Raw genomic sequence first — 22,956 nt, forward strand, 5'->3', positions numbered from 1 at the left:
TCAATGGTAGTGACTAAAGTTGCATAAGAGTAGTTGAAACTCGGTTTTATAGTTAATTTTAAAATACTGATTGATACTGTCTCTGTTGTAATAGGTTAAACATATGGGCTGAGTGCAGATATCTGTTTGCAGAGTAAGATTTTTGTCCTTGACTGTCCATTGATAGCAATTCTGGAAAAACTAGATGTGTCATTGAGATTCGGTATCTTGAGAAATTGTGAAGTGGCAGATACATATTTGCAATCAATATGAAGGGTAAATTGCCATAATTTGAGTGGACACTTTCAAGTACTGTGAAGTAAGAACATGTTGCGAACCACTGTGTAGCTGGCATTTGGGGACTTTCTGTTTAATAGATTGTGACAGTCAAAGTTGGCAATTCACAGTGGTAAAATTGTTGTGACTGGCTTAAGCATTTTTTTTTTTTACCAGATTTTATGATGTAAATCTATGATTAAATGGGGAATCTAAGCTGGAAAACTACATATTTGTTTAGGATATTACTAGGGAGAATATTTAGGAAGACAGGTTGTGTTTCACTAATAAGCTTAGATGCTTTTGTTCAGTGTCTTGCACAGATACAGTGTATGAGATGGATTCGAAGTCTATAGGAGCTGTGTGAGGGGAACTCCAGCACCTGAGACATTTGGCAGTGACAGTGTATCCTGGACAGTCACTGTGTGTGATGAATACCGTATTAGGGGCTGTGCTAAGCATGCTTCTTTGAAGTTGCAGCCAAAAGAATAGTCAACTCAACACTGAGCTTCATTTTTGTGAAATACATTAGAACTTCCTCTTTTATTCTGGAAGAGTCAAATTTTAAAGTACGGTGCCTATTTCAATTTCTGCTCAATCTTCTGTTAGTTTGATGGGTCTGTAATTTTAGAATCCCAGACTTTATTTTTCTGGCATAAGGATAATTGTCCCTGTAGCTTGGTAAACCCATCAATCAGCTTTGAAATATATTTGTGTTGTCTAGGGGAACTAGGATGCTTGTTGATTCAAGAAATGTGTCACTATCTAATTTGTAGTAGAGATGAACCCTAGAACTTATTATGATTATTAATTTTATCTAGACATATTTCCATGATAAATGTAGACATAGGTGTGATTGGTAGAAATATATATGGTTTGACTACTTTAATATTATGTATCAACTGAAGTCATTAATTTGAATATTTCTATTTTTATAGATATATACTTAATATATTTAATTTAACATATTGAATATTTATGTTTCTAAACCTGGGAAGAGTTATAGGACATTTATGTGCCAGTGTTGTAAGTGTAAAATTCTTTGACATTTTAAAATAGGACTGACAATAAATTATAAATGTTCTTTCATTTTGACTTATTCAATAAGCATTTAATGATGCCAGCTCTTTAGTAGGCATTATTCTGGACACTGAGGTTATAAATATGAATAAGACCCAATTTCTGTGCTCAAAGAATTCATGAACTAATTAGGAGACGTAAAATGTAAAATATATGGTATTTCCATAGATCTAAGATATTGAGTATATCATTGATTTAGTAACAGTTTTAGTTGCAAATGACAGAAAATTTATCCTGAATGACTTAAAGGAAAAGGAGACCATCGTCACATGAAGAGGCATCCCAATTTCAAAAACATAAAAAGATTTTTGTAATCCCAGAAGAGATAAGATCATCACAGTTCTTAGTGATGATGTAATACTTGAGGAAAGTTCAAGCTGTAACTGTAACAGTATAGAGGATGTGAAGTGATTCATAGTGCCTGGAGTTGTCCAAAAGGCTTCATGGAGGAAGAAATGCATCCATGGGACTATGAAAGCGAAAAGAGAAAGGGAGTTTTGCAGCCAACAGAAGTCTTGGTGATGATAAAGAGAAGATGGTAAACTGAATTGTGGTAAACTGAATTGGCACACGCAGGAAGAGAACTCCACGTGTTCACAACACAGTTTAATAAGTAGTATTGGGAGCAGCAAGAGGCTTGGTGTGTGTAGTGTAAGGTGTGAGAGGAGAGGCAACAGTCTTAAGAATGGAGACGTGTGGGCCAGGGCAAGAACAGCCTCATACGTCATGCAAAGCAGATTGAACTCTATCCTCTGTGTCAGTGGTTTCCGAACTGTTTCATGTCTATTGATTTAGTGGGTAACACTAGCATTTTAAATAAAATGGAATAAAATAGAAAATATAGTGTATTACATGTTAGAAAGCTTCTTTTTTCATGAAATCTTGTTTCAGTTAAAATACATGCTTATGTGTCATTGGGCTGTGAGTTAAAACACATTTTCTGTCAAAGAAAGTTTGGAAACCTCTGTTTAGGTGCTGAGATCCCCTCAAATAAATTTAGGGAAAAAGCATTATGTCATCAGATGGTTGGTAAGGAAGATTGACTCTTTTAATGAATAATGCATGGACTTGATTGAAGGAGGTCATATTGCAGGCATGAGAGGCAGGTTAGAAAGGTTTTTGTGTGTCCAGGCAGGAGACTAGGACTCATGCTGAATTTGGTGTGTTTCTCAGGATCTGATGGAGCCATTTGTAATAGGTTGTGGCTTATTACAAATGTATAGGTATGGATATCAACTGTGAGGTCTCAGCTAGAGGTAGACATCTGAGTCATTACTTGCACATCCAATCTTGGGTGTTCATGGCTTTGCCAAAGAGAGGTCTGGACAGTGTTCAGTGAGAGGAAATAGAAGGTGTGGACCCGTTGGAAACTCATGTATGTACGCCAGTGGCCTTCAGCCTCATGGTACTAGCCTCGCTGCAGGATTCCACATGCAGTTGTAGAGAATGGCTCACTTCATTTGTTGATATAATAATATAGCACCCCATGAAGGGCCCATCTAAAAAAGACTCCTGAGAATGCCTTGGTGGAACCAACATATGTGAAGGGTGACAACATTGCCAACAGTGTATGTGCCACACTTCCATTACTGGGATATGACACGGAATTCCAAAAAAATGCAAATCCATAAATACAATGTTTATTCAGTTTAAAAAACAATGATAATATAGTACGTTATATATTGGTAATTTCCTGAAATTAGCAGGTTCAAGGTCAAGATCATTAACAAATTCAAGGTCATCATCCAATTTCTTAAAATCCATAGCTGGGCATGGCAGCTCATGCCTGTAATCCCAGTACTTTGGCTGAGGTGGGCGGATCGCCTGAGCTCAGGAGTTCGAGACCCGCCTGGGCAACATGGTGAAACCCCATCTCTACTAAAAGCACAAAAATTAGCTGGATGCGGTGGCACATGCCTGTAGTCCCAGGCTGAGGTGGAAGGATCACCTGAGTCTGGGAGGTGGAAGTTGCAGTGGGCCGAGATTGTGCCACTGCACTCCAGCCTGGGCAACAAAGTGAGACCCTGTCTCAAAACAAACAATAAAATAAAAATAAACACACACACACATACACACATACATACACACACACAATTCTCTTCAAGGATCTACCAACAGCATTGCTGCTCTCTCCACTTTCCTTCTCTGGCAGTGTTTCAAGGCTCACACCAGTGCTCCCTGCATCTCAGCCCAGTTGCTCCTCTTTCCTGCTCCTCACGTCTCCCTATATACATTTATTCTGATCCCTTCCTCTCTGCTCTAACCCTCTGCCATTACACTGTCAATCACTCCGTCTCCAACCCTTATTTAGCTCTTCCCTCAGTCCTCAGGTCTGAGGGGACCCTGATTGCTGTTGAGAGATCTGTCAGCTCTGCTCTGAGAGCCTGACCTGTTGCTTGGTTGACGCGCATCTTCCTTGCTTCACCTGTGGTGTCGGCTCTGGCTCTCAAGTCACAAGCTTGCCTGGGGCAGAGCTCAGAAGCAGCAGCAATTGATTCACCCTTAACCACTGGCTTGTTTTTAAAAGCACTACCTTTTCAATAATATTTTTAAGATAGATAAGTTGTTAGTGTAATGCCTGTTAAGATTAGATGAAGTTGGCTGAGATCATGCTTTAGAAACGGGACGGTGAGATATTCAAAACAGCCAAAGGAAGACCCGCTCCCATCCTCACTGACCACAGTTTGCTGGAGCCTGGCTGCTTAGGCGTCTCCCCTGTATGAGCACCACCATTCCATTTTGCTTTGTGGAAGTCACCACAGAAGCTTCCTTTTTACCTTCACACATAATATATGTCACTAAGAATAATAACTCAGGTGAACATAAGTCTGTAGTAATATTCAGGATGATCCCATTCTTCTCAATGATGAATAGCTCATGCAAGGATACAGAATGTGTTTCCTGACCCACCAAGCTATGTTAACTCTCCCACTGCTCCTGCCTCTCCGAACACAGAGGTAGAATGATCATCCCCTTGTGTTTGACACATGAGCTCAACACTGAGATCCCACCAGCTCTCCACCATCCAGCCATCACATCTTCCACTACAGCAGCAAATGACCTGTGTGGCCGACTCCATGAATAAGACCTGATGCCACACCCCCAACTTCTCAAGTGGAACTGAACATTCCTCTGCCTCCTGCCTTTGTCTGCTGTTGCCCTTGTGGTTGCATGTTCTGACTATGGCTCAAAGGCGCTGCTTCCCATCCTTGCATGGTCTTCTCTATATGTTTGTCAGATTATATTTGCAAGCTGTTGGTTGCAGGTATCAGGTTCTGGAAGCCTACTTGATCAATGGTTCTATCTTGGAAGCCTCTTACCCAAGATGTACATCATTCTCAGATAGTCGACTGAAGCAAAAGTCTTAAACTAGTCCTAGAATTCTGAATTCTGTTTCTGCTTTTACTGAAAAGCAGCTATCTTGAGTTGAAATAAAGGAGTATCATTTCAAATGCCACATAGAGCAATTCTCCTAATGCAAAGCCCATTGTATTTACGTTACATGCTCTCGTAAGCAATTATTATTGATTTTACTCTAATCGTTCATATATTAGCTCAACAAATATTTATTAACCAGCTGAGCTAGCTGTGGGAAATTGAACGTAGACCAAGACAGATTGAGTTTCTGCCTTAATTATCTGTGATTTTGACAACTGTTATTATATTGTTTATATTATGATAAGCGATAACTTTAGCTTTCTCTTTATAAAGTGAGAAGTGGGGATGAATATATTTTTACATGTGCAGAGCACGTCTGAGTGAGAATGACATGATGCCTATTTCTCTTGGTAGCGACATACTAGTTATGAATAGAGAATTGCAGTTTCGATGAAGAGAGTGATTATACAAATGAGGTACTCAGTACTGTTCTTCCTGTTGCTAATTTGTACTAATCCACACATTCTGTGTACCCTAATATGCATAAAAATATGTTTGTGCTTATTCTTCTATTATATGTAGTAGGAGTCTTTAAAATGTCACCTATTTTGTGGAAGATTTTAAAAATAAAATATGTTAAAATATGTAAATTTTAAAAACATTCAATAGCTCTTATTTATATATATATTTAAATAACAATACTTGGGATGTTCTAATGCCCTATTTCTTTATTCACTTGGGTATAAGGTAATGGCAAGTTATGAAAGTAATGCCTAATGATGGAAGTAAATCCAAAAGTAATTCAATTTTGCAAACATTTGTGTTTTAGAACATAGGATCAAGAACAGGGAAGGGGTTATTCTCTGGAAGAAATGGAAGACATTTCTTTGATGTACATGAGAGAAGGAAAGGCGGCTAAGTATGGCTGTAACAGGGTTTGCTTGTTTGTTTGGTGTGAGGGGGCGCAGGAGGTCACGGTAGTTAACATCAGAGTCTCTGGAGTTGAAGTCTGTGGCTGAAGGTAAAAGAAGAAAGTGAGAGAAGAGTTATAAATGTTTCTAGCTACTCAAAACTAAAGATAAAAAGGGATCTTCCTGAAGAGAAGGAACAGGAGGGGAAACAAGATTTGACAAGCAATGTTTAGAAGTCATCAGTCTTTTTTTTTTTTTTTCCTCCATAGTTTTGGGGGAACAGGTGGTGTTTGGTTACATGCATAAGTTCTTTAGTAGTGATTTCTGAAATCTTGGTGCACCCATCACCCAAGCAGTATACACTGTACCCAATATGTGCTCTTTTATCCCTCACCCCCCTCCCACCCTTTTCCCCTAGTCCCCAAAGTCCGTTGTATTCTTCTTATGCCTTTGTGTCCTCATAGCATAGCTCCCACTTAGGAGTGAGAACATACAATGTTTGGTTTTCCATTCCTGAGTTACTTCACTTAGAATAATTGGCTCCATTTCCATCCAGGTTGCTACAAATGACATTATTTCATTCCTTTTTATGGCTGAGTAGTATTCCTATATACTACTCAGTGTATATAGGATGCAGTGTTTGGTTTTCTGTCCTTGTAATAGTTTGTTTAGAATGATGGTTTCTATATACTACTCAGTGTATATAACATGCAGTGTTTGGTTTTCTGTCCTTGTAATAGTTTGCTTAGAATGATGGTTTCCAGCTTCATCCATGTCCCTGCAGAGGACATGAACTCATCCTTTTTTATGCCTGCATAGTATTCTATGGTATATATATGCCACATTTTCTTAATCCAGCCTATCATTGATGGACATATGGGTTGGTTCCAAGTCTTTGCTATTGTGAATAGTGCTGCAATAAACATACATGTGCATGTGTCTTTATAGTAGTATGATTTGTAATCCTTTGGGTATATACCCAGTAATGGGATTGCTTAGTCAAATGGTATTTCTAGTTCTAGATCCTTGAGGAATCGCCACACTGTCTTCCACAATGGTTGAACTGATTTACACTTCCACCAACAGTGTAAAAGCATTCCTATTTCTCCACATCCTCTCCAGCATCTGTTGTTACCAAAGATAGTATCTCATTGTGGTTTTGATTTGCATTTCTCTGATGACCAGTGATGATGAGCATTTTTTCATGTGTCTGTTGGCTGCATGAATGTCTTTTTTTGAAAAGTGTCTGTTCATATCCTTTGCCCACTTTTTTTTGATGGAGTTGTTTTTTTCTGGTAAATTCGTTCACATTCTTTGAAGATTCTGGATATTAGGCCTTTGTCAGATGGGTAGATTGCAAAAATTTTCTCACATTCTGTAGGTTGCCTGTTCACTCTGATGATAGTTTATTTTGCTGTGCATGAGCTCTTTATTTTAATTAGATCATATTTGTCTATTTTGGCTTTTGTTGCCATTGCTTTTGGTGTTTTAGTCATGAAGTCTTTGCTCATGCCTGTGTCCTGAATGGTATTGCCTAGGTTTTCTTCTAGGGTTTTTATGGTTTTAGGTCTTACATTTAAGTCTTTAATCCATCTTGAATTAATTTTTGTATAAGGTGTAAGGAAGGGATCCAGTTTCAGCTTTCTACATATGGCTAGCCAGTTTTCCCAGCACCATTTATTAAATAGGAGATCCTTTCCCCATTGCTTGTTTTTTTCAGGTTTGTCAAAGATCAGATGGTTATAGATGTGTAGCATTATTTCTGAGGCCTCTTTTCTGTTCCATTGGTCTGTATATCTGTTTTGGTACCAGTACCATGCTGTTTTGATTACTGTAGCCTTGTAGTATAGTTTGAAGTCAGGTAGCGTGATGCCTCCAGCTTTGTTCTTTTGGCTTAGGATTGTCTTGACCATGTGCGCTCTTTTTTGGTTCCATATGAACTTTAAAGTAGTTTTTTCCAATTCTGTCAAGAAGTCATTGGTAGCTTGATGGGGATGGCATTGAACCTATAAATTACCTTGGGCAATATGACCATTTTCATGATATTGATTCATCCTATCCATGAGCATGGTATGTTCTTCCATTTGTTTGTGTTCTCTTTTATTTGATTGAGCAGTAGTTTGTAGTTCTTCTTGAAGAGGTCCTTCACATCCTTTATTGTTTTATTTTTTTAATTTTTTTTTGAGACGGAGTCTCGCTGTGTCTCCCAGGCTGGAGTGCAGTGGCGTGATCTCGGCTCACTGCAAGCTCCGCCTCCCGGGTTCACGCCATTCTCCCGCCTCAGCCTCCCAAGTAGCTGAGACTACAGGCGCCCGCCACAACGCCCGGCTAGTTTTTTGTATTTTTAGTAGAGACGGGGTTTCACCATGTTAGCCAGGATAGTCTCGATCTCCTGACCTCGTGATCCACCCGCCTCGGCCTCCCAAAGTGCTGGGATTACAGGCTTGAGCCACCGCGCCCGGCCCACATCCTTTATAAGTTGGATTCCTAGGTATTTTATTCTCTTTGTAGCTATTGTGAATGGGAGTTCACTCATGATTTTGCTTTCTGTTTGTCTGCTATTGGTGTATAGGAATGCTTGTGATTTTTGCACATTGATTTTGTATCCTGAGACTTTGCTGAAGTTGCATTATCAGCTTAAGAGATTTTGGGCTGAGACATTGGGGTTTTTTAAATATACAATCATGTTATCTACGAATAGTTACAATTTGACTTCCTTATTTCCTAATTGAATACCCTTTATTTCTTTCTCTTGCCTGATTGCCCTGGCCAGAACTTCCAACACTATATAGAAGTGGTGAGGGAGGGCATCTTTGTCTTATACTGGTTTTCAAAGGGAATGCTTCCAGTTTTTGATCATTCCATATGATATTAGCTGTGAGTTCGTCATAATTAGCTCTCAATCTTTACATTCCCTGACTGACATCAGAGTGTGGTTTCTGGCCAGAGAGCTCAGCTGCCCAGATGTCAGCAGCACAAAAGAGTCATAGGTAGATTTCAGGTTGAAAGTTTGCAGGCAAGGTTGCCTTTCCCTGCCCCAAGTCTGTTCCACCCACATCTTGGCTGATGGCCGGTCACTCAGGCCAAGCCCCTGGACTCACCTGGACTCCTCTGTCTGTGGCTCACATCCACATAGAATCTTTCAGGTGTCCCACCAATTCTCCCTTCCAATTATCCTGGTAATCTGACCACGTCTCAAGACCTCTCCTGCCTGGATTCAGCTGCGAATAGAAGATTACATCAGAGAGTTTACTACTGGGCATAGACTTGGGCCATCAGTAGAACTTTCTGCAGTGATGGACATTTTCCACTTTTCACTGTTAATAGTGTACCCACTGGCCATCTCTAGCTATTGAGCAGTTGAAATATGAATAGTTGACTTTTTAATGTTATTTTAATTAAAATGTAGATAGTCATGTGTGGGTGGGGCTGCTGTAGTGCAAATCTAACTGAGGAAATATCTAGCTTCCCACAGCATGCTTGGAGTTTGGAAATGCTGGAATTTGAAGCATGTGACTTCAGATCCTGAAGGCCCTAGGACCCCAAGAGTGACAGAATGAGAGGAGAATTGGAAGGATAAGAGGTCATGGCTTACAGAGAGGGGAGGGCAGCTAAGAAGGAGCAAAACCCATAAATGGCCAAAGGAACTTACTGGCAAATTGGAGAGGAGAAGACCAACAAGTAACGGTGACACAAGAATGCTGGATGTGTCACTTAATTGGATGGTTGTATGATGCAGACATCATCATTTATTTTGTTGAAGATGACCATGTCTTGATGTGTAAGTCATCAGTTGCGATGCAGAAGTGACAAAAGAAAGAACAAGTTCAAATATGAAGTAAGAATTTGCGTGTGTGTTTGTGTGTGTGTGATGGATGTCAATAAAATATGACATTGAATGTTGTCTCTGCATTGATGGCGAGAGAGTTTGGCCTTCCAAAATGCAGCTAAGATTCTAGCATGTTGCCAAGTGTAGTGTAAATTTATAGAGACTCCTATTTGGGAAAGAAAAGTTTAGACTATTCATTTGGATGTCGTAACATTTTATTACCTATAGTTATAAGAGTTCAAACTGAGAAGAAGGCTCGGCGTGCAGGGCCTACCTGCTTTTGCTGTTATTGTTATGCAGGCCAATTTTTCTGAATTTCTTATTGCATCATTTATGAAAGTGGTAGTATTATGGATGTGTTTAAGATACTGTTTTATTCTGTAGGCTTATTTCATACAATGGGCTATATCCATTTGTAAGCTTTGCTTTATCCCGGGATGCTGATTTGAAGCAAAGTTGGGACATATGCCTTCTCCTGAGACCTATGATTCATTTTAGATGAAGATGATACCAAGAGATGTTTTACCTTGCTTCTGTCAGTTCCCAAGACTCCGCACCCAGCCTACAGGGGAATTAAGGGAAAGAAAGTTGAGAAAATTGAACTCTTCTTGTATTGGTCAGCTTATGCCGCCGTAACACAATACTGCAGACTGAATGGTTTAAATAACAGAAATTTATTTTCTCATATTTCTGGAGAACAGAAGTCCAAGGTCAAGGTGCTAGGAGGCCACCTCTCTTCCTGGCTGGTTGACAGTACTTTCTCATTGTGCCTACTTATGGCTTTCTGTCTATGTGTATGCAAAGGGGAAGAAAGACCTCTGATGCTACTTGCTCTTCTTATAAGCACATCAAGTCATGTTATATTAGGTCTCCACCACTCTGTGACCTTAATTTAACCTTAATCACTTTCCTAAAGGCTCCATCTTCAATACAGTCACATAGGGATTAAGGCTTCAGCATATGAATTTGGGGAACACAGTTCTGTCTGTAACACTGCTCATGCATGTGTGGGCATAGAGCAGTGTGACTTGCACGCTGAAACTGCTAGGATTGTTGTTTTATTATTTTCTGGACATAGGACTTGCTGGTACCAAGTTCTGCTAGAAGAACCCACCCAAAATTTAGGGCTGTTCTTCCCTCACTGCTGTCTCTTTTTCTCATGTGGAAGATGGATCTGTCCAAAATGCAGCTTGGGTATTTGCAGATTATAATTCTACTGTGTGTAGGAAGACTTCTTACATGGTAACCACTTCAAGGGTAGCAAGAAGTGCTGTACAGGATGAATAAATCTATGCGAAATGTACACTGTACTCATAGTCAAATAAAACAACGTCAGAGGGGTGCATTTTCCTATATCAGGTTAGCAAAAGCCCGAAAGGATAATGGAGATCATGTGGTTAACGCTGTGGTGAGGTCACATTCTCGTGACCTTTCCAGTGGGCGGGTAGACTGGACCAGCCTGGCAGCAGGACTTTGGCTAACAAAAGGCCGAAAAATACACAGATTCCTTATTTTACCAATTCTACTGCTGGGAACCCATGTATTGAATATGTTACAGATGTAAAAATGAGGTAAAAATCACATATAAAAGACAGGTAGATAACTTTCAACATATACAGATTATTGAATACTAAGTATTCTTTATAATTAAACTATAGAGCAATGTTTGTTGATATAAGAAATTGTTCATGAGATGTTGCTGAGCCAAAAGAAATTCAAAAACCTTGCATTAGTACCTTATTATGTAAAAAATCATTGTACAGAATAGATTATATTAGAAATAAATCACCAAAATCCCAGTCAAAGTAATTTTACTTATCTGGAATGACAGAATTCCTGGTGGTGGTTCTTCCTTTGTTCTTGGTTTTTGCTTTTTATTTCTCTATCCTTTCCAGATTTCCTGGATTTAGCACAGAGTAAATACTAATTTTTAGTAGATTAGCTGTGATTAAGACTGAAGTAGTTGGCTACATTACTGCGAAGTAGAGGCTTAACACTTTTTATACTTACCCTAAGGCCATCCAGGGATTCACTGGGGCAGGTCTTTTGCCATCTCCTCTCTTTCTTCTGTGTGCTCTGAGCTGACAAGATTGTGATTGGAAGGTGATTGTCTTTTCTTTCCAGACACAGTGAGGACCAATAGTTAAATTAAATTTGGATTTAAAAAATTATGAATCATGGAAATTATTCCAAGTCATTTGCATTCAGGAATGGAGGTTGCCTTAGGTAGCGGTAGCTCTGTATGGTGGAATAAGCCTTGAAGATTCCACTTCTTTCTGTTATTGCTGTAAGGAGAAAGGAGGTAGACAAACAGGCCTAATTATTCCCCATAGTGTGTGGGTCACACTTGTCAAGTGCCCGAGGAGAAACCTTGATTCAGTGCCTATTAAATCCCATATTTTTTTAATGACAGGTCACTGTTACGCTTTTAAAGAGTTACATTTTATAAAAATTAGTTAGTAGAGTAGCATTTAGGAGGCAGTACAGGTTACGGGAAATAGGCTGACACATCAAAGGACATTGAAATAGAAATTAAAAGGCAGAAAGCCTGAGTTCCGGGCCCACTTATATAACTTAATAACTTTGGGCCCTTAAACAATTTCTTTGGCAAAACTATGTTGATAATAATACTGGCTCAGAGCCTGAATTAACATGGGCCCAATAAAATGTAAAGGAAACAAAAATTACAATGGTAATTTAAAATATGTAAGACTCCTCCTTTCTCAGCATGAGGTGCTTCTTGTGTATTAGTCCATTCTCATGCTGCTAATAAAGACATACCCAAGACTGAGTCATTTATAGAGAAAAAGAGTTTTCATGGACTCACAGTTCTGCATGGCTGGGGGGGCCTCACAATCATGGCGGAAGGTGAAGGAGGAGCAAAGACATGCCTTGCATGGTGGCAGGCAAGAGAGCATGTGCAGGGGAACTGCCCTTCCTGAAACCATCAGATCTCGTGAGACTTACTCACTATCATGAGAACAGCATGGGCAAAACTTGCCTCCGTGATTTAATTACCTCCCACCTGGTCCCTCTCACTACATGTTTAGATTATGGGAGCTACCATTCAAGATGAGATTTGTGGGGGGACATTGCCAAACCATATCACCTTGCATAGAGTCCCCTGTGAACCCATGGACATGGAGAGAGGTGGCAATAGAAGGTCACGGCAGCTGTCTCGGGGACCAGAGGTGACTGCACACAAGAGCTGCGTTGTCCTTTGTTCTTATTTTCGGCTGTCTTCCACCGTCTCTGAAACCTTCCCTAGGTGGAAATTCATAGGTTCCACTCTTTATCTGGGCACAACATTTGCTGAACTGCTTGTTTACATTCTACATAATTAAGAGATTTGATCAAATAAGAAAACCATATGAGAAAGCATGTTGAATACATAAATACACTTCATTATGTTCTTCCTAACACACCACCAGAATTATGCAAATCTCTTTCTTTCATCCTGTTGGTATTCATCACCTTCAATACTTTAAACTTTTTAGCTATAGTTGCATTTTGCCAAATCATATTTAATCTGATTCTCACTCTTTGCTCAGATTTTGTCTTGTTGATATTATTTCCCCAAACCTTCTCACATATTCTGTTCATAACAGATTTACTTTTCCAGTGCTATTCCAGTCCCCATTGGTGATATTATTATTCCTTTTCACATATTCTGTTTGTAACAGATTTACTTTTCCAGTGCTATTCCAATCCCCATTGGTGATATTATTATAAGTACTTCATAAAATTAAAACAAATCAAAAATTAGATGAAATGTTCAATAAGAAATTTGGATGACTGCTTTCCTTAACATATATTTAAAGTAAAATTCTGTAATGGGGCCTTTTTAGGTTTGCATATCTCTAAATTATTAACTAGACACAGGTAAAAACATAGGGCAGAGGTTACTGTGAAAATCACAGGATGCTTAGATATGCTATAATAGAAAATACCTTTTAATATTTACACAACCCTGGTTCCTGGAGGGATGTGTAATATAATAGCTTTAGGCAAGAAAATAATTTATATTTACTCTCAGCCTTTTATTGAGATGAGGGTTTTGTAATGCCTTGGTAAATATCACCTTCAGTTAACTATTGCTTTCTCTGTTGATCATTGCTAGATGATACATGTAACAAATACTTCAGTCCCTTTTTTAGTTCATTTGAGCTACAGATCTCATGAGACTTATTCACTATCATGAGAACATGATAGTGGTGGGCAAACCTGCCGCCATGGTTTAATTACTTCCCACCTGGTCTCTCTCACTACGTGTGGGGATTATGGGAGCTACAGTTCAAGATGAGATTTGTAGGGGGACATAGTCAAACCGTATCACGTTGCATAGAGTCCCCTGTGAACCCATGGACATGTAGAGAGGTGGCCATACAAGGTCATGGCGGCTCTCTCGGGGACCAGAGTAACCAGATACCATAAATTGGGTCCTTATCAGCAAATTTCCTTATAAGAAATTTACTTGAAGTTCTGGAGCTGGGAAACACAAGATTAAGGCCTGGCAGATTTGGTGTCTGGGGAGGGCCTGCTTTCAGGTTTATAGATGATGTCTTATTGCTGTGCCCTCACATCGTGGGAGGGTTGGTAAGTCTCTCTCAGGCCTCTTTTATATGGACTCATCCTATTTATGAGGGCTTCACCCTCTTGACCTCTTCCCCTCTCAAAGGCCCCTCCTCCTGGTACCATCACGTTGGGTATTAGTATTTCAGCATATGAATTTGGGAGACATCAACACTCAGACCACAGCAATCTCATTTGTTTGTGCAGGAATGATAGGAACAACTCTGAGAATGTTGTTTTTAACCTGTACCTATGCATCCATTTACGCATTGGGTCTAATGTTATTTGAGTTTCTGCTTTCTTTCATAAATAAACTCAGACAAAATCAACTGTGGCAAATGGCCTTGCCAGTTTTCGTCTGCTGTCTATCACAGACTAGGAACTTGGTAAATATTTGTGGAGTAGATTAGTTATTGACTGTATTTCACAATATTAAGCTTCTTATGTTAATTCAGGTATCTCTTTAATTATTGGTAAATTATTAATCATGGCTTCTGTATGGTTTTCTTACAAAGGGGAATGTCTGATAGATTTTCTTTTGAGTTGGAAATATACTGTTTTGGGGAAAACCTTCTCAAACTGTTTTTCTTCTGCTCTCACACAGCGACAACAAACACAGAAGACTTCTGTGACCAAATGTATGGATTTTTTCCCATACACGCCAAGCAGCAGACATAGCTGGCTGTCCTTTAATTCAGTTCTGACACTATCTACTCTATCACTCCGACACGATGTACCACACTATCTACTCTCAGAGAGTGTCAGAGCCCACAGGTTGAGGGTTCAGTCCCCAAGACTGTCTCATCCCCCCAGACACCAACTGCAAGTCCAAGCCTCAGAACTTCTGACCAACAGGCTTCAGCTGGGGGTCCCACAGTCCCTGGGTTGGATTCCATTAATTTGCTAGAGCAGCTCAGAGAACTCAGGGAAACACATATGTTTACACGTTTATTTCAGAGGATATCACAAGGGATACAGATGATGATTTGCGTAGGGCGAGTTATGGGGAAAGAGGTGCAGAGCTTCCAAGTCCTCTCGATGTGCCACCTTCCAGTAACCTCCACATGGTCAGCTCTCCAGAGGCTCTAGAGCGCAGTCCTCCGGTTTTATGGAGGCTTCTTGACATCAGCCTTTTTTCCCCCAGGGCATGGGGGCAGGACCTTCTGTGGAATGAGGGTCTTATGACCCGTAAGCAGAAAGGAGGCAGTGAGGATTAGAGTCCTACCTTAGAGCAGGTCAAAGGAGGGCAGGGAAGGTCAGAGAGATTCCTTTTGAGGCCTGCTCCTGAGACCTGACACACCCAACACCATCACAAGACTACAACAGGGACTATAGGAGATATGAGCCAGGAACCAAGGAGGAAACACATAATAACACCACATATACCAATAGGCAGGTAATAAATTTACCTAAAATAGTCATAAATTTGTAGTTGGACTAGCTTCTTAGACTCAATACTCCTTTATGGCTTTACTCTTACAATCTCTCCTCTTTCCTTCTCATCATTTCTTTCCCCATATACCTCAAGACAAAACACTAGGTGGGAGTGTGTTCTGGAATTTGGTTGGGGGTAATAAAAGGTTAAAGCATTCCATTTACTTGTACTGTTAATTTACTGTATTACCCCCCTTCTATAATTATGTCTTGGTCTTTCTCAGCAGCTCATAGTTTTACTTTTTTTCTGTGTGTATCTTTAGAGTGGTCTGATAGTTGTACCTGTTTAGTGTCAACATCTGATTGTATTGATCGTGTCCTCTTGCCTTGCAGGAGCTATGCCTGTCCCAGACCAGCCTTCATCAGCCTCAGAGAAAACGAGTTCCCTGAGCCCCGGCTTAAACACCTCCAACGGGGATGGCTCTGAAACAGAAACCACCTCTGCCATCCTCGCCTCAGTCAAAGAACAGGTAGAAACATTCCATTTCTGTGACATGCGTTTGGGGACATTTTAAACACTTTTTCTAGATGAAAGTTGAAGATTGTTGGTATTTATTATATAAATAATATTATAATATGGTTGTAATTCCTTTGGACTGCATGTTTTGGGCAGTCTTCCTTGAAAAGATATTTTATAGGGGAAGAAAAACAACTTTGCAATCAAAATTTCCTATGAGTGAAGCTTTGGCATATTCATTGATGGACCTGACATTTAATGCTTTTAAACGTACAAAGTGAAATAATTAGTCTTAGAAAACATAAAATCTAATAAAAAATTAAAATATATCCAGGAAGTTAAAAATATGTATGACAGTAAATGAATATCACATCAAAGTCAAGGCAAATTGGTTTGTCCAGTGTTTTCTGAGATGGATCTGGAAGGATACAGTCTAAAACTTTCCCTCTCAAACTAATGAAAGTCTGAATGATTCTTCCTCCAATATTACTTTGCCAAAAAATGCGTAAGTAAATAAAACCTGAACCTTAGATTTAAAACGTCACTTTATAAAAGTCATGTTTCTTGTAAATAAAAAAGTAGTGAATAAAGAGAGCTGGATGATCAAGATTATTTTATTTACTGCTTCTTCTAAACATGTGCTAGAAAATATATCAGTTTTTACAATTTTAAGTTAAAAAGCCTGCTGTGTTTGGGTTATGTGATTTGGTGATGCTGAATTAGCAACTTACCCGACTCCAGGAACAACTCAGCAGAGCAAGAGCCTAAAATGGGAGCAATTAAGAATAGTAACTCTACTCAAAAAGAAGAAGGGCTCTAGAGGAAACTGATTCTGTTTCATGAGTGGAAACTGATTTAGGTAAGAATGGGAAACCACCTAAACAGCCCACTGACAGAAAGGATCAATGATGCTGTCAGTCAAAAGTGTGCCATCTGGTCAGGAATTTTCAGCTAAGTAGGTACTCAAGGGAGAGTTGAATAGATTGAGTGGATAGTCTAGTTTGTGAAAATAGTCAGGAAGCAGGAAATTGGGTTGAGCTTTAGGCTGTGCTCCTTGATTACTTTGCTTTCCAAAGCTTGCTCTTGAGAGTTTTCTGATTATGTTTAAGGGGAAATGAAAAAAGGGACCACCAAGGGAGTTAACACCACTCCCCATCCTCAAACCACTACCTTGTTATGGTTGGGTTATGTCATGCTTTCTTATTCATGTGTGATCTGGAAGTCTTGCTAGGCTACTGACTACTGAGTAGTAAGAAAATTTAAAGCAGGAAGAATAAATGTAACAACAACAACAACAAAACAAAACGACAAGACCTGTTTGCTGAAAATTATTTTATCACAAGGATGTAAAGTAATTCAGCATGAATAAAAAGGCATGGCATGGTCCTCTGTTGAAAAGCTTAGTATCATCACAATATTACTGTCTCCCAAATTAGGATATAAAATGTAGGTGGTTGTAATCAGAATCCTGTGGCTGGTTGTTTGTTTCTTTGGCAAACTGGATCAAACTATTTTAAAGACCAGTGGAAGTATAAATATATGAGAGTGCAAGGAAAGTTCTGAGAAGTTTTGTCTTACAACCATACCGATCACAATACTGCCCAGTGGGCTCAGAAAAGAATGGTCTCTGTGTAAAACATAATTGAGGGTTCAAAACAGATTCATGTATACATATCTGCCTATTCACTTAAAATTAGTGTTTCAGTTCATTACAAAGAAGTGGCTTACATGGTGTTGTCATAACTGATTCGACATCTGGAAGAAAATTAAAACTGTTAACCTACAGCGTAAAGATAAATAAATCTCACAGGGAAAAAATGATAACTGTAAAAATAAAACCATTAACATATTAGAAGAAACTTTGAGGAAAGAGCCTTGTAAACTAAAGGTAGGCAAGGTTTTAGGTAAGAGAGGAAGCCCAGAAGCCATACATAAATGGTTGATGAGTTTCACAGTGTGAATACTAATTAGTAATAGCAAGACACAACTCAAAATAGAAAGGAAAAATAGTCCAAGAGAAAATATGTGCCACAATTATAATGAAGTGTTGATAAAATTAATATATGAAGAGTTCCTAATGTTGGTGAGAAAAAGATAAATAAAAAAATACAAAACTAGGCAAAGGATATAAACAGAAGAAAGACGCAAGCAAGTAATGAATGTTTATAAAGTCTACTCTAATATACCCATTGGGGACACACAATTTTAAGTGAAAATACGACTTATTTTTGATCTACCAGGTAGACAGCTGTTGAAAAGTAGCTTATATTGTATGCTAGGTAAGAGTTAAGGTTTGGAGAAATCCACATTCTTTTTCATTCCAAATGGGAATATAAATTGCTGTAATTTTTTGGTAAAATGATTTGTTTCTACGCATTGACATTTAAAATGTTCAATAACCACTGGTTTACTCATTTAGATATATATTCTGTAGAAATTAGTGACTAAATAGGTAAGACTTAATGTGTATTGAAATTTATTATAAAATTATTTGAAATAGCCAAAAATGTGGATGGCTTGGTGAAGAGTTGAAAATGTTTTATTTTTTCTATAAATGGTATGCAGTCATTAGTAAAAATGAGTTGGGGCTATATGTTTAACCTTTGGGGAAAAAAATCTGTGAGAATTTTAGACAGGAAATTATACAGTAGGGTATTATCCTGTTTTTAAAAACTCAGAACATTAGATATGTTTTTGGTTTGTACATATTTATGAGCATCTAGAAAAGTATAGAAGGAAACAAATCAGTCTATTAACATTGTCTAGCATATGTGTTTTACAGTTAGATGGAGGTGGAAACAGACTGAAGACTTTGGGAGTTTGGGTGGGGATACAGTCAAACTATATCACTGTGAAAAGCTTTTTTCTGAGTCATTAAAAAATGTATTGTTCATTTTTGGGCAGCAAAGATGACTTTTTTTTTTTTTTGGTGGCATGTAAGTAATTTGGGGAGGGATGCAAATGTGTTCTGGAAACTTGAGATAGAGAAGCCCCAGGTGCCCAAGTCATAGGCTGGGAATTCGGTCCCAAGTGCAGCATCTGCCTAGGTAAAAGCATAAATCAACAAGCAGCAGATTCCATGAGCTGTTTGGGGATGGCCTGATGGAAACAACCAATCTTATCCTTCATTGGGGGATTTGTATCCTAAATCATTCTTAAAGATTCCTTCTTTTTTCCCTCAAGTCTAGAATATTATCTGTGTAGTGAAAGCTAAGGTAAATTGTTTCTTAAAACTTTTATCTGAATTAGCCCTCAAGTAGTTAGCAATGGAGTTAAAAATATAAGACAACCATATGTAAAGAGTTTTAAAATAGAAAAAATTATAGATGAAAATTTCAGGAGACTCTTCTGTCAATATATTATCAAGCTCCAGATGATTTTTACAGATTAAAAAGAAACTTGAAATTGAGAGTGTTTGTAACTCCAGATACTCTATCGTTACACTAATTTTCATTGTTCTTTTAGTTCCACAATCATTATAAACCGTATTCTTGATTTTAGAGGAATTTTTGAGTACCATTATTTAGGATATTGGTAGCATTATTTAGGATATTCAAAGGTAGCAAAACAGACATTCTCTTCCTTTTAGTTGTTTTTCTTATGGCACAAAATATAGGAAAGTAAGAGTAAGACATTTCTGAGGGTTTGTTTTGTTTTTGAGATGGAGTCTTGCTCTGTCGCACAGTCTAGGGTGCAGTGGCGCAATCTTGGCTCACTGCAACCTCCGCCACCTCCACCTCCCAGGTTCAAGTGATTCTCCTGCCTCAGCCTCCTGAGTAGCTGGGATTACAGGTGTGCGCCACCATGCCTGGCTAATTTTTTTTTATTTTTAGTATAGATGGGGTTTCACCATGTTGGTCAGGCTGGTTCTCGAACTCCTGACCTCATGATCTGCCTGCCTCGGCCTCACAAAGTGCTGGGATTACAGGCGTGAGCCACTGCACCCAGCTGACATTTCTGGGCTTTTACCATGGGGCAAACCATGACACTGAATACTTTATAAATGTGTGTCATATGAAGCTACAAGGAAGAATTTTAAAAATATTCATTTAAAATCTAAAGAAACTAGGTTTTTTACATCATCTCTTATGAGGATAGCATGCCTTCCTTTTTATTCAACTTGTACATTTAGAATTTTAGAAGTAACTTACCTCTGTATAACAAGAATCCTATTTGGAAGAAGTTCATTATAAAATACTCCCTTAATTAGTTTTCTTCCAGTGCCACATATCATTACTAAATCTTTCAGCATTATTAGCGTTACTATCATTTGCAACAATAATTTCTGATAACAGGATGTGTTATTAGGGAAATGACCTATAATTATTAATCAATTTTCAGATGGTATTTTGGGAAAGCATTTTATGAAATTAATGACAAAATTATCATCCAAGAAAAAGTGGAAGTTAAAACACCTTAGGAAAGGTCAAGAAGATAGAGGATTATCTGCAAAGACCAGTGAAGTTTATATTCGTTTAGTCAGAGAAGGGAAGAATTATCCACAGCATAGTGCTGCCCGTTGAACTTTCGCCACAAATCAAAATTTAAATGAGAATTACGTGATTGCTGAATTTTTATTTCTTCTTTCAAACCAGGGTGGATTAGAAATGAAAAAAACAAAACATGAATTTCCTTTAATTTTTATTGCAGAAACACTGCTGTATTAGGAACAGTGATCATCTGTTTCAACTGTGAACTGAGAGATAAAGGCACAAGCTAGGAGTCTGTAGAACTGGGTCATGACACATGATATTCCTTATAACAAGGAAGGGGGAACAAGGATCTGAAAGCCTTGTGAATTTCATGCGTACAGGATGGGAGGATTGTAGATAGATTGACCAGATGGGGTGTTTCGACTTCCAGGAGGGTAAAGAAGGAAAATGAGTGTGTATGTAAAGTTATGAAGTTCATGGATGAAGGAAAGGGATGCTCAGGTAGCATGAGATTGATGCAGCCACCTGCATTTGAAGTGTATTTGTTTCTTTGTTAACCCTGTGCATCAGAAAAATGATCATTCAAACTATAAATCAAGGAGAAAAGAGTCATAAATTACTTATTCAAGTCTTGGGAATGTATGCTGGGAGTTCCAGTTATGGATGAATAATTCTAGAACTCTGGATAGATCATCTCTGTCTCTCCACCCCTGCTTCCTGATGCTCTCTTGTGAGTATTTCGTTAGTTACTATAAGTTATTTTGACTTTTCCCCCTAAAACTTAATATTTTCTTTAGTTTCAGCTTGTAACTCCTCTCAGGACACTTATATTAAATCTATCTGTCCTTTTGATAACTCCAGACTCCATTAGAATTAACTCATTTGATTGTTTTATGCTCTGTTCTCTTTAATAGTATTAGTTGTTGGGTTTACAGAGCACTGGAGGCTATCATGGGAGAAAAATAGACTATGGTGTTATATGCTAGATTAGAAAATAAGCTTTTAGTATGCGGGGTTTTGTAACATGACAATACAGTGCTTCTAATGCGTCTGTCATATTTATTACTACAATTCATTGTTAAATATTCATATGTAAAATCATAATATGTAAATGTGGTGTTGGTAATTTTTATGAATTGTCCACTATAAAGGTAATTCATGCATATTGTGTAAAAGTTTAAAACATTAGATAGGAAAAATAAATGAATTGGGTTTTTTTTTTTTTTAATGTACCACAAACAGAGGTAGCTGCAAATATTTAGGGAGATTTCCTTCCAGGATTTTTATATGCATATAAGATGATCTGTACAAAATTTTCATTTTGCTTTATAAATATTTTATTCTTCTTTGTACATTTAACGTTCTATGAAGAGTATTTTTTCATGTCATTTAATATTATTTCAAACAAGTTTCTAATTAGTATGTGATATAGATTCATTGTGAATTATTTAATATCATAATTTTATTTCACATTTCTACCTTTGTTGATCTCAGATTGATTCTGTTTTCTCAGTATGAAAAAAAGTGACATGTCACACTTCCTTGTACATTAATCACTGGGTCTGCTTTGACAGACATTGCCTGAAGCAAAGGCTTGAAAAAAAGAGTTTCAAGACTCTTAAAAATTCGCTTGGAAAATATGTCATCATTAATTACTGACAAGGGCCACTGGCAGGTCAACAAAGCAGGGGCTCCTGGGGTAAAATAGTCAGTGCCCTGTGCAGAGTTTGCACAAAGCAAGAAATTAACCAATAGAATATTCTAGAGGGAGCTCATGGGAAAAATGTTGATTTTTTTCAGAGAAATGGAACCAGATAGGGTAGGAACAGTTAAGAAAAACACAGGAATTATTATAGAGCAAGGAAACAATGTTCTATAGTATCTCAAAATAAAAACGTTTTTTAAAAGGAACAGATAATAAATTCCTTTAGTTTACATATTTTTGTAAAACATGTATTTCTATGAAATATACATGTGAAACATTTCCTCAGATATAGAATTAAATCATATGTTTTTCCTTTAATAATTATTTTGCTTAGTATGTTTTATGATCAAGAAACTGAGACTTTAAAAAGTATTCAGTGTACCCACCAAAAGTCATACAGGAAATTGCTGCAGAATTGAAATGAGAAATTAGTTTGTTTCACTTCAAATTCAGTGCCTCCCCCTCCACTACACTAAATGACCTCATCATTTTGATAACATAAGAGGCCTACAATATGTTGTCTACTATTTTTCCCAAGAAAAAGATTTTTCTATGACCAAGGTTTTGCTAAGGTCAAATTAAATAGTATTCTCTGCCAGTCTAACTCTTATATAACTAGGAGAAGAGAATGGGGGAATTTCTACATTAATTTGATCTGCAATATATTTAATTTGATACACAATTTTTAAAAGGAATCACTAATAAGAACCCAATTACAAATAATTTAAGGAACTACTATGCCTTATTTTTAATTAATTGTGTCTGTAGAGAAAATGTAACAGGAAGGGAATACTGTAGGTTAGACACATTCTTACTTTAGCTGAAAATTTCTATTGCTGGGCATTAGTGGCCTGGACTGGAGTTATCTCTAGCATGCATCAGTGACACAGGTAAACATGCCC

General features: G+C 38.0%; 1 protein-coding gene across 3 annotated transcripts in view; it reads left to right on the forward strand.

Annotated features, from left to right (window-relative positions):
• CTNND2 (catenin delta 2) overlaps positions 1 to 22,956 on the forward strand; it is a 935,738-nt gene that overhangs the window by 154,784 nt on the left and 757,998 nt on the right. For all 3 annotated transcript variants that reach the window (XM_050794061.1, XM_050794059.1, XM_050794060.1), the window contains exon 2: positions 15,793 to 15,929. In XM_050794061.1, coding sequence (XP_050650018.1) covers positions 15,793 to 15,929 — 137 coding nt within the window. The remainder of the gene's footprint in view (positions 1 to 15,792; positions 15,930 to 22,956) is intronic.

This window comes from Macaca thibetana, chromosome 6 (assembly GCF_024542745.1).
Source record: "Macaca thibetana thibetana isolate TM-01 chromosome 6, ASM2454274v1, whole genome shotgun sequence".
NCBI classification, from domain to species: Eukaryota; Metazoa; Chordata; class Mammalia; order Primates; family Cercopithecidae; genus Macaca; species Macaca thibetana.